A 12483-nucleotide genomic window follows, 5' to 3' on the forward strand; every position below is an offset into this window, starting at 1 on the left:
AGCAAAGTGGACTTTCACCCCAAGGCTGGAGTAGAGGGGAGAAGGTGAGGATGCCGCCTTCTGATTGGGTGGACACCAGCCAAAACCATTCTTCCAGGAGGATGTGAGGTCAGCCAAGTTGGCTTGAGCCCCCCTGCCCAAGATGAAACCCACCAGAAAGCAAACTTCACAGGGGCAGGGACCACATCTGCCTTGTTCACCACCGTATCCCCAGTGGCTGGAACATAGTAGACGCCCATTAAATACTGACTATCCAAGGAACGTCACGTACCCTAGGTGGGGAGAAAGAACTGCCAGAAACCAGAAAGGAAAAACCCAGGCCACCTGTTTTCCTGGATATTGCTACTTTATTGTTGCCTACATCATCACAAAGAATGGTGATGGGTGGTTCTGCATGCACCAGAGGGCAGGGAGGTGCTGACACGTGCCTGGGAGACCGTGTGCCCGGACCGGGGGCACCGTGAGCTAGCTGCATGCTGATTCCAGCACCGATACCAGCGCTAGGCCTGGGCGACACAGCCAGCATGCTTTCTCCTACAGGCAACCATGAAAAGGAGGTGGGCTGAGAGTGGGCACCAAGGGGGCCACTGGGGAGAGAGAGGGTCAGTAGGGAAGATGGCAGCCAGGAAGCCACTGGCCATCTCGGAGAAGGTGGAAATACTAAGTACTCTGTGTCTAGAAAATGGTTATTCAAGGCGAGAAATCAGTGACTTCCCATGACTTGTCAAGGGAGCTAGGGGTGGAGGGCACTGAAATGGAAGGTTACAAGGTGTGTGGCTGGAGAAAGTGAGTTTCAGTGTCTGTCTGACGGCTTCTGTAGCTAATGACGGGGTGTTGGACAGAGGGAGGTGATTTTCATGGGGTAAGACTTCCTGGAAATCCAGAGAAATCAAGCCATTCTCACAGGGCACTGAAGACTGTCGGACCCCTAAACTTACAACATTTGTCCCCGTTGCCTTTTCCTCCTTTAAAACATTTTTTATTTTGGAAGAAAGACTGAAGAATCCATGATGGGACAAAGCCTTTGGTGTCAGGATCTGTCACTCTGTAAAGTTTGAGATCCATGATGGGGATCTATACTCCCAACACAATGAAGTCGGTGCAAGAGAAGGAGAGAGAGAGAGAGAGAGAGAGAGAGAGAGAGTTTCAGGGGCAAGGGGTGTCATTGATTCATTTAACTCAGAGCAAAGGAAAGAGAAAGGCTGGGGGCTTTGGGGAGGCCCCCTGCAACCCAGAACTCTGGTTTAAACACCTTGTGCACCCACGTGGGGAGGCCAGGGGCTGAGAAAGCCCCTCTCTGGGGCGTCTACACAGCTTGCAGGATGCTGTCGTGCACCTGGGGCAGTGCCAGCAGCCAGCCTGAGGCCCGTGAGGACACCAGCTCTGCCAACAGGAAAGGTGTGTGGTTACAGAAGCGCGGACCCATGTGGGAGTTCGGGTTCTGTTAGTTCCTCGGAGTTTGCTGGTTAGGCTGGTGAGGGGAGGCGAGAAGGTGAGGCTGCGTTAAGATACACTTTTTTGCTTTTGCTATTTTATCTCCTTAGGGAGGGAGAAAAGAGAAGGGGAGAGAGGTGAGAGGAGAGCAGAGAAGTGGGGGAAAAGAGGGCGAGTTCAGTGTGGTGCAGGGGCAGGGACCGGGAACGGGGAGGAGGAGGAGGAGAGTGAAGGAGGGCTGGTGGAGGATGGGAGCTGTCTTCTGCTAGGAAGCAAATAGAGGACATCCTGAAAGAGGGGGACTACTAAGTAAGCCCCTTTGGGTATTCTGCATGGTCATTTCCTGATGCATCTGTAGCTGGGAAGCTGGGTTCCTAGTCATGGGGGCAGGTTTTAAACACGGGGGTCTGTTTTCATGGCAATTAGGGTGTCTGATGTGGAAGAGGTGGGTACCTGGACGGGAGCCTGGATGCTCTATGTCTGCCCCATGTCTGCCCCAATGCTCAGCCTCACAGCCTTGTCTAGTTCTGCTGACAACTGAGGATACAGGCAGATGAGATGTAGGAAACACAAATTTTGTGTGTGTGCGTGTATGTGTGTGTGAGTGTGAGTCCAAGGACAAGGAGGGTCTAAAAACAGTCCCAAATGATGAAGAACCTTTGTAATTTACCCAGGCTGAGTAGTTGTTAAATTAACAACCTTCTTGTGAAAATCTCTCCATCTTGATCCCTGTGGCTCCAACCCTGAGGGATCAGAGAGGGGCTGCATCGCAGCATCACAGAAAGGGGAGGCTTTGGGTGGCAACGTCCAAGGTGTGGGGCAGACCTCAAAGGCAGGCTCTGGGAGGGATGGGGTGTGGGAGGTGTAGAGACGAGACCAGAGCGCAAGGGCAGCTGGGGTAGGCTGGGGGGATGGGGCATGGGGCTGGGGGCCTGGGCTCCATCCTAATCACTCGACACGTGGTTCTCATTCTGTAGCTGGTGCCAGCGTTCGATCTTCTTGTCTTTGTTTTTCAGACACTCGTACCAGTGTTTTAAGCGCTCTCCCTTGGCTGAGATGCCCAGCTGGCAGCCTCCTGGACAAGGCGGGAAGATAGGGGCAGGTGGTCAGAGTGGAAGCACGCACAGGACTTTTCATTCTGGACCCAAATGTCTAGTTGGAGAAAAACTGCCACCAAGCAGTGATGTCCTCCAGCCACTTGGGATCCATTCTCTCTGGAGGGCTGTTGTTAAGGTATTATTACCACTGGCCTTCTCTGCCTACAGACTGCCTACTCGAGAACCTGCAACGGCTCCCTACTGTAGCATCAAGTCATAACTTCATGGTCTATTTTATAAGACCTTCTTCAAGACACCACTTTATCTGCTGAAATTCTCTCTTACTACTTCTGGGGACTCATTGTCTATTTCCAAAAAGTCAGTTTCACCCCCGGCTCAGTCCAGCCTCCACACCTTCGCTCATGCTGTCTCTGTTGTCCGGAATTCCCTCCCTGCTCCACATGTAAGGACTGTTCTTCCTCACCACTTGGAGGTGTACTGGGAACACGAGGACCTTCATCTGGACTTCCAAATGGATTAAGGAGACTTCCTTTGCACCCTATGTTCTGCAGGGGCCACACATCCCACTCTTCTGTAATTTAATTATCCCACTGGAGGTGAACTGTTCAGCAAATAACCTATCATGACCTAATCTTCCCAGCTTTCAAAGCTCTTTCACATAAAGGCATTTGCAAATTGGACCCAAATGAGGACCATGGGTCCCGAATTAGTGTTTAGACAACGTAATTGTCAAAGTAAAGCGATGGCCTCGACCCTCTGCGTCCCTGGCTAAGGCTATCCTCTCCTGGGAGAATAGAGGATGGGTTTTCCCCGGGAGCTGGGAGCACTCACCGATGTAATCATTGGACTTGCCGATGTCATAGTCCCAGACTGAGATGTCCAGTGACTTCTTCGCCAGGTCACTATGTTTGATGTCATAGAAAAACTCCTGGATTCAGCAGGGGAAGCCACGTCAGTGAAAGAGTTCTCTGAGCCTTTGGCATCAGGAGCTAAGGGGCTGAGTCCTAGGGGTTCATGGACCAAGGGGAGGCCCTTGTATTGAGTGTCTGGAATCAAGGGGACCTTTGCCCCAGGCCTGACAATCCCCTTTCAACAAACACTCTGTAGAACAAAGCCCCTCAAGCTCTGTAATTCTCTTTTCCAATGACTCTCTATTTGAAATTGTGAAGACTGGCGGGGGTTTTCTAAGAGGGCTGGTCCTGGTCAAGTTTCCTTGAAGCCAGATGGCCATGAACTCAGTTCTTCCATTCTGATAACGTCTGAAGTGAGTTTTCCATCCTCTCCATCATTCAGAGATTAAAGGTCCTTGAGGGGACTGATACTGACATGAAGGTTAGGTGCTTGTTTTCAGATAATCTGATTCTGTCAATAACTCTTCTGCCTAATCATCAAATTCATTCATGTTCTCCTTTACAGCAAACAAGGAAGCAAAAAAACCCAAAAACCCAAAACCAGAACATGTACTCTATCTACCCAAGAATGACCATTGTCGACATTCCTCGTGTGTGACCACATTGATGTATGTTTTAAAAAATTAGTATGACTATTAATTTGAATTTTCTATCATATGAAATATTTGAGTATTATATTATAGAAATATAATATGAGTAATATGAGTACTGTGGCTTCCTTTTCCCATTTTATAACATATAGTAAAAACCAACTTTACTTGTTAGCAATATTTTTCCTACATCACTATTCTAATGGCTTCCTCTAACAGTTATGTGGCTGGACCATAACCTAATGCTCAATAATTAAGTATTTAGGTTGTTTCCAATTTTCCACTATCATTAATGATAAGATACAAGGCATCCTTGTAGCTAAATCATTGTGTTAATCCAAGGTGACTTATTTAGGATAAATTCCAAAAAGTGTTTTCTGAATTTGTAAAATTTTAAGGACAGTGGGTATATACTATGGTACGTTCTGTGTACAGCAAGAAAGCTGGCTGCACAGATATTTGCTTCATATATATATTAATCCCGGAAATGGATTAAGATAGGACAGAAGTGGATGGTGGAGCTGGGGAAAGAAGGGGATTTGGATTGGATACATGTTGATACGTTTGGAATTTTCAGATATGTGACTATACTTCCTTTCTCGACAGAAATGGAATCTGACTTTTAAAATGTTAAGGTTTTTGTAGCGTTTTGACAACCCCCCCTTCAGAACTAGGACCACTCTTCTCTCTCACCCACAGAGTGTGCATTTCTCCACATGCTTCCCAATCCTGGGTATCAACATTTTACAACATTTGCATGCCAGTTTCTTACGAGATACGACGTCTGGTCTTGATTTGCCTTTTTCTCTACTGCTAATGAGTTTAGTGACTATTAGGATTTCTTATTCTGTGACTTGTTCACATATCAGGAGAAGGTAGGGCAGGGCAGCAATATTTGGCTCCTTACTCAAAATTTGTAAGTCCGAGTTGGGAAGCCAGGGGTCCAGCTGAAAGAGAGACCTGGGTACAGGACCAACCAGCCAGTAAGTGCTCTGGGCTCTTGTTTACACAGAATGCTCCCCACATGCGCACATGTGGGTGCTTGTTTTTAAAGAATCAAACAATACAAAACAGATGTATGGTAGCTTCGCTTTCCCATTTTTCAACATTTGGTAAAAACCAATGCTGGGACTCTGACCCAACTTAAGATCATTATATTCAACAGATATTTCTGGATCCTCAGTATCTGACAGGCTTGCCAATGGGTAATTAAAATCCAGAAGGACAGCAGAAGATGGAGGAAAGCATCAAGCCTGGGGACAGAGCTGCAGGAATGAACTCTTACACTGACTCTTGAGGGATGACTAGGAGTTGGCCAGAGAGGAAAGGAGAGAGACGGAATCCCAGGAAAAGGGAGCAGCAGGTGCAAAGCTGAGAGGTGTGCCAGGGAGGGACCTGCATGGCATTCAGTGTGTCTAGAGGACAAGGAGTGCGAGATGGGGCCGGGCTGGGGTGTGAGTTTGAAAGGGCTTGGTTGGCATGCTAGGAAGTTAGAGAGCTATTGTTGCATTAAGCAAAGGGGTGATAAATTCAGATTCATGTTTTAGAAAGCTCACACTTATGTGGAGGATGGGCCAACCACAGGGAAGTGAGTCAGGAGTCTACTGCAATAGTCCAGACATGGAATGTTTGACAAGAAACAGTGAGAATACAGAGGAAGAAACACATTCAGTGGGTATCTTGACAGTGGCTTTAGCAGGATTTGATGCACTGGATGGACCTGGGGATTGAGGGAGAGGGAGAGGGCTGTGCCAACTGGGTGAGTGGTAAAGGGCACAATTACCCCTATTTATTCCCTCAAATAGCAGCATTCTGTACTATTAGAATTGGTAAAGACTTTAGAGATGATTCAATTCAATTTCACCTCAAATGCAAAGACTTCCCTGTGCTGTTCCAAATCTATTGGCTTTTGTCTCAGGCTTGACTCCTCCTGGTGACAAGGAACTCATTCCTTCTCCTTTAGCTAATTCGAGTTGATCTATGACAGAAAGCTTTTTTTTTTTTTTTTTTGGACATGCTTCACAACTTTCTAGCAGGGAGCTGATTCCTCTCTCACATATAGGAAATATCCCAGAGTAGGACAAAAAATGGGGCAGCCTTACCTCATTAAATTCAGGATTCAAGGTTTTCTTCTTAATTTGAGTCTTATGTTTGGCTTTCTTTCCCATGTCTGGTTTCAGCCAGCTGAGAGGAGAGAGGAGAGGCTATTATGGATGAAGACTCATGAATAAGAACAGCCTCATGATGACCCCAAAGATCCTTCCCATGTCAGGAGAACAATTAATGAACAGATCAGAAAATGAGTCAACATTCATAATGACCAGTGTGCATTACAGCATCTACCTGGTGCCAGGCACTACACTAAGCATCCTATGCACATTTAATCCTCAACAAACCTTAGATGGTAGAATTACAACCACTCATTTTACATACAAGGAAACTGAGGGTTCAAAGATGTTGAGACATGTGCCTCCGGTCACTCAGCTGGGGACTCAATCCAGCTGCTCCCTCTGGAGTCTTTGCCCTTAGCCAGGCCTTTCTCTCAATGGATCAAATTAAGTACCTGGATGATGGTGCCTGAGGCTTCACTATTGATTATCTCTTAAGTTGCCCTCAAGTCCTAGAGAGATGATGAGAGTATGGACAGAAAGGAGAAGATGCAAATCTGATTACGATCAGTCCCCTGTTCAAAACTATTCAGTGTCTCCCCTTTGACCTCAGGGTGAAGTTCAAAATCCTTGATGTGGCATTAAGACTTGGTTGGATCCCCTCTCCTGTCCAGCCTGATCTTGCACCATGTGCTTCACCCTACCATCATTCACTCTGCCTTCCACCCCAGGGCCTTTGCACATACTATTTCCTCTGCCTAGAAATCTCTTCCCCAGTGTAGGCACAATGCATGACACATAGTAGGTGCTCAATCAATATTTTCTGGATAAATAAACAAAATGAGCTAACAAATCCTAAGAGTTTGGACATTTGGATTCCGATGCAAGCTGTCACTAGCTGTGCAACTCTGAACATGAATGTAACTTCAGCATGCCCATGTCCCAATCTGCAGAGAGCAGACTTTTCTTTCTCACTCACAGAACTGCTTTTGATGATAATCGTAAAGAAGAGACACAAAAGAGGAAATGAAAGGTATCAAGTGCTGAGTGAAAATAAAGGGCAATTCTGGATCTTAAACTGATTAATGATCTCCTGTTCCCTTTCTTTACAACAGCCACCAGGACAGCTGTTTCACTGGTGACTGCAGCAAATCTACTTCTTCTGGAGGGCTGGGTGGATGGGAGAAGGTGTGGTGGGGAGAATCATTTAAGGAAAACAATTTGCATGTGGCTGGGGTCCAAAGGAGTGCAGCACAGGAGCCTATGAGCTAATGTTCTCTATTGGACCCTATGAGAAAATTACACCAAATTACTCCTAAAAATTGAACTCATTCCTGACATCTGTGTTCTTTCGTTAACTAAGTCCTCTTTCAAAGAAAATCTGGAGCAAAGTCCACACTGGCTTCATTTTTAGCCATGACCTTAAGGGAAGCATTGCTTTCTGTTATGAAAGGCAGAGGGCAAGAGGGGAGGGAGCGTTTTCCAGGCTGGAGAGAACATTACTTAAACACTCTTTGCCATGAGGAAGACCGTGACGGTAATTATTTATAAACATCACGGCAGGCATTTATTGAGCACTTACTATGTACCAGATCCCACGAAAATGCACCTGTCAGATCTGCAACTGCAGGGGGCAAAACTGACAAGCTGCTGGGCTCTGAATTCACCACCATGTTCTCATGTGACCATGCGCCCCACAGGCTGCTCCCAGCCAATACCTGAGCCAGGAGCGACAGCGGACAGCCCCATTTCTGGGAGATGCAGTGCTCCTCCAATGGGCAACTTTGTGCTCAAGGATTCCCCATCACCCTGGTTGAAACTTCTGCAGGACTGCACCTCCACCCAAGACTCGTCCTGCCCAACCATCCTCCCGGCTCCTCCACAGGGATCAGACCTGTACCAGGCCTGTTGTCTCTGTGGTCCTCATCCAGCTCCCTCTCAATTTTCCTTCACAGGCACTTTCCCCAACAAATCTCTTACACATCTCATCTTCATGTCTGCTTCTTAGAAGACAGGACCTAATGAGCAGTATTACTTCTCCCATTTTATAGATGAGGACTTGAGCCCCAGAGATATGAAGGCATGAACCCAAGGTCACACAGCTAGAGAATATTGAAGACTATCAGATCCGGGATTCAAACCAAGCAGTCTGGACCCAGAGCTCAGGCTCTCAACCACAAACCTGTAAACACACATTTTACTGCCAGAGGCAAGGCAGGATTCTATTGAGAGTAGCTAAATATTTCTGTACCAGGCACAATTTTATTCCTTTTACAGGATATCTCATTTGATCCTTATGGCCATTCTTGGAAATAAACAGAAGTTTTGTCTTCATTTTACTAATGAAGAATCTTGAGACTCAGAGAGGTCAAGTAACTTGCTTATAGTTACTTGACACAGGGAAGCAGGACCCCATGTCTTATTCAGTGGCAGCCAGGAGGATGTGCCTGGTGGTCCTCCAACTACAAGAAGCATAACTGACCAAGGATCCAGCTGCTGGGCTTGGAAATCCACACCATGCATGTGCCAAGCCACGCTCCAGGTGTTGACTGAACACGGCAGGGATACTTATGGCAGACCTGCTCCTGAGGGATGTGGGCTCACCTGATGGCCCGTTTTGGCTTGAGGACTCCCTGATGGCCTTGCTGAACTTGCATCTGGGATGCTTCTACCCACCCCCGCTCCCTCTTCCCCTCACTCAGGGTCAGACTCCAATGGCCATCTCACAGCTGTCCCGTTTCACCCGACTCTCTCCTCATTTTCCCTCACGCAGGCACTTCTTCTAGTGATATCCTATCTGTTTAATCCCCTCTTGGTATCTTCTCAAGAGGACCCAGACTAACAGATCACAAAGTCTCTCTTGTTCCCCGTGACTGAGATGACTGGAATAACCCCGAAATCTAAGGTCTTTTCTTCGAGCATTTCCAGACTGAATCCAGAAAAAGCCAGGTTGCTTCTTTTGATGGAAGGATGTGTTGTTGATTCCTGGGGGCTACAAATGGGATTACTGCAACCTTGCTGACTGCTCCTCTCCAATAGGAGGAAACAGAGTCACAAAATTTTCTCATACAAGTGGGTGACATACCAGTGTGGCTATCTGAGACTCCAGACTCACACTCTAGCCAGTTTCGGACATCCGTCTCACTGTGTGACCTTGGGCAGGTTTGTTGCCCTCTCTGGGCCTCACTGCACAATGATCTTAGGGAAGCTCTCTGGTCCTCCTTTGGCGAGGATCTAGGACCCACCCACCGGCTTTGCGGCCCATTTATGGTCCCAAGGCATTGACTCACAGCTTGACGAATGGATCTGAGTAGCCATTGGCGTCCATGGCCGCCAGGTGCACACAGCGTATGATGCCCACAATGAGGCCTCCCTGCTGTGTGCTGTACATGAGGGACACCAGGATCTTGCCGCGTTCCTCTATGTCACCAATACGCTCCACCTGCTGCAGTAGGAGAAGAGGGTGTGTGGGTATAGGAGGGGAGGGGTCCAGACAGTATGGATGGTGAGCATTAAGACAGAGCCTGTGGCAAGTAGGAAGAGCTGGGCCAGCGCCAGTGCAATCAGCACCATGGAGAGTGAATGCACCAGCCTCCTGGGAGGAGAAAATGACGAAAGTCTAGGGGCCCATTCCCAGGCACAGGGAGACCAGTAGCTTTACTCTGGCTTAGACACGAATTGAGCCTGACTCTGATCATAGGCTGAGCTTGACCCTGGTCCTAGCCCGACTCTGAGCTCAGACTCCCCACCCCGCTACAACCAGTCTTCTCAAAGTGTAGTCTCTGGGGTGGCATGAGGAACTTGGACTGAGGGCATGGACCTGCAGCCCAACCCCAGCCTCTGCCAGACACACAGCACAAAGAACCTGCCCTCTGTCTCCACAGAGGGAACATGGCTTTGCTCCAGGGCAGCAGAGGACCAACAGGGCCGAGGACATCAATGGTGTCTCCTGGGTGTGCGAGAGGATGGGGCTTCCCCACCTTGGGGGCCCCAGATGGGAAAAGTGGCCTCCTAGTCTCATGTTCTAATGCCTTAGGCAAGGGTATCTCTCATGGTTTGGGGAGAAAGAGTGGGAAAGAGGCCAGGGAGAGAGAGAAAAGGGGGATGCCAGACCCTGACTGGCTTCAACACCCACTCAGGCCTCACCTCCTCCTCATAAAGGGCCATGCCTCGGGCTGTTCCGGTGGTCCCCGCACGCTTCATCTTAAAGGAAAGAAATAGAAACAAAAGATAACATTGTCTATGGGGCGCATCTCCTGACAGAAGAAAGACCAGAAACCCTTCACCACTCCACTAGCATCCAGAGCCACAGGGAGCCAAGCTTCCATGGCCCTTCAGCTTTCCTTCCTTTAGCTAAGATGTATATACCACTAACCATTTAAGAGACCATGTCAATGCACAGCAGCCTATGATGTAGGCTGTATTACTATCCCCATTTTACAGATGAAGACACTGAGGGTCAGAGTGGTTAAACCACTTGCCCAAGGTCACACAGCCAATAAGACAGGTAAGATTTCCTCTGCTCTGGCTGAAGTGGCACAGGGGTCTTAAGGACTAGCCTGTCAGCCCTGTCCTTGGTGGGGCATATGAGGGGAGCTGTCCCTGGGAGGGTTAAGAGCAAAGAGCCAAGGAGATGATCAGCAGAGTTCTGTGGCTGCTGCCATCATGGCAAGGTGGGCAGACCCAGGAGCTGATGACCCAGACGGGGGCCTGGCCCCTGTCCTGACCAACTGGACTCATTGAGGGAGGGGAGGAAGAGGAAGCCTGAAGAACCAGCTGTTATCAGGCAAAGACCCAGAGGAAATGCTTCACTGCCAGGCACATCTTTAATGATTTATAGGGAGCCTGGCATTCAGTGTAAATTCCTCCTTGCAATTTGCCTTGTTGTGTGCCTGCTCCCCCCGGGCAGTGGGCCAGCTCCCCATGCGGAAGCCATGGAGGGTAGGAGGGGGAGTCCTGTAGCATCCTCCCACCAGATGGTCAGCCTGAGGATGGACGACCTGTGAGCCACACCATATTCTGTAGCACAGACTAAGGAACAATCTCAATTTGGTTCTTGAGCTTTCTCAAAAGGTGAGCATCACATCTCACAGGAACAGTTCTAACGCTTTACATGTGCTCTCACATTAATCCTTAAGAGACCTATGGTTTTGGGACTACATTATCCCATTTTACAGATGTGAAAATGGAGGCACAGAGAGACTCAGTAATTTGGCTCAGGTTATACTATAAGTGGCAGAGACTGGGATTCAAACCCAGGGAACCTAGCTCCAGAGCCCACGCTCTTAGGCACTTTGCTATCCTGACTTCTGCTTAACTGCATGATGCTTTTTAACTTCATGACTGACAGGCAGGTAAGGCAGTATTATTTCCTATAATAATAACAGTTAATTCATGAGTGCTTATCATGTACTAGGTTCTGTTCTAATTATGTCTTTCACACAACCCTCCTATGAGGCAGGTGTTGTTGTAATACCCATTTTATAGATAAGAAAAACTGAGGCCCAGAATAGTTCAGACCCTTGGTGAGGCCAGGGAGCTGGGAAATGGCAGAGTTGGGCTTTGTGCCCAGGCAGGCCAACCTGCCACACCACATGGCCCTTCAGAAGTGGTGCTAACACAGGGCTGGTGAAAGGCATAGCCAGGATGCAACCCCGATGTTCTGACCTGAAATCTTCACCCTCCTCCCAACAGCTGCCACAGCCCCTCTACTGTGTGGTGACCTACAGATCCATCACATCCTTTGCTGGCCCCGAAGAAGGCAACACCCCAAACCCCACAACTCTGTTCCCCCACAGAACCCTCGGGGCAAAGGCACTCACCGGGATCACCCGCTCCAGACAGATATTGAAGTTCTTCCTCTGGTTTGGCTTCAGTTTCTTGAGGGAGAATCTGGTCTCTCCGATAAACTCGTTATGGCCAAATTTGTCCTCATCACAGACAGAGATCCTGTGGGGGCCACAAAGGGTGGGGGAAGAAGGAAGAGCATATATTAGCTCCTACTATGTGCTAAGAGCTGTGATTGATACTGGAGTGTGTGATGTGCACGGGAATGGTACAACTCCCTATTCACTGAGCACTAGGTCAGATTCTTTTTATTCTTTATTGTAGCATAACTTAACAAGCAGTAACTCGCGCAAATCTTAAAATTCTAGCTTGCTGCATTTTTGCATATGCATACACTCACGTGCAGCCACCACCCAGACAGATCAAGATATAGAACACGCTAGCTCCCAGAGAACCTCACAATCCCTCTTAGTCACTGCCTCCCTCAGAGATAACCATGGTCTCGTCCTCTTGGCAAGATTCAGTGCCTTGTTTTTGACCTTTATATAAATAAAATCAGACATAGAGATTCTTTGATGTTTGGTTTCTTTTGTTC

The 12483-nt window shown here is 48.1% G+C and overlaps 1 protein-coding gene across 3 annotated transcripts in view; it reads right to left on the minus strand.

The window, feature by feature from the left end:
* Window positions 1–334: 334 nt before the first annotated feature.
* Window positions 335–12483, minus strand: part of RPH3A (rabphilin 3A) — an 89284-nt gene continuing 77135 nt past the window's right edge. For 2 of the 3 annotated variants that reach the window (XM_031442762.2, XM_031442765.2), the window contains 6 exons: window positions 11924–12050; window positions 10248–10304; window positions 9392–9546; window positions 6096–6177; window positions 3324–3420; window positions 335–2509 (listed from right to left, as the gene is read on the minus strand). In XM_031442762.2, coding sequence (XP_031298622.2) covers window positions 2379–2509; window positions 3324–3420; window positions 6096–6177; window positions 9392–9546; window positions 10248–10304; window positions 11924–12050 — 649 coding nt within the window. In that variant the 3' untranslated portion in view covers window positions 335–2378. The remainder of the gene's footprint in view (window positions 2510–3323; window positions 3421–6095; window positions 6178–9391; window positions 9547–10247; window positions 10305–11923; window positions 12051–12483) is intronic. The other variant, XM_064481209.1, reaches the window with a different exon arrangement.

Source organism: Camelus dromedarius, chromosome 31, assembly GCF_036321535.1.
Source record: "Camelus dromedarius isolate mCamDro1 chromosome 31, mCamDro1.pat, whole genome shotgun sequence".
In the NCBI taxonomy this organism is placed as follows: Eukaryota; Metazoa; Chordata; class Mammalia; order Artiodactyla; family Camelidae; genus Camelus; species Camelus dromedarius.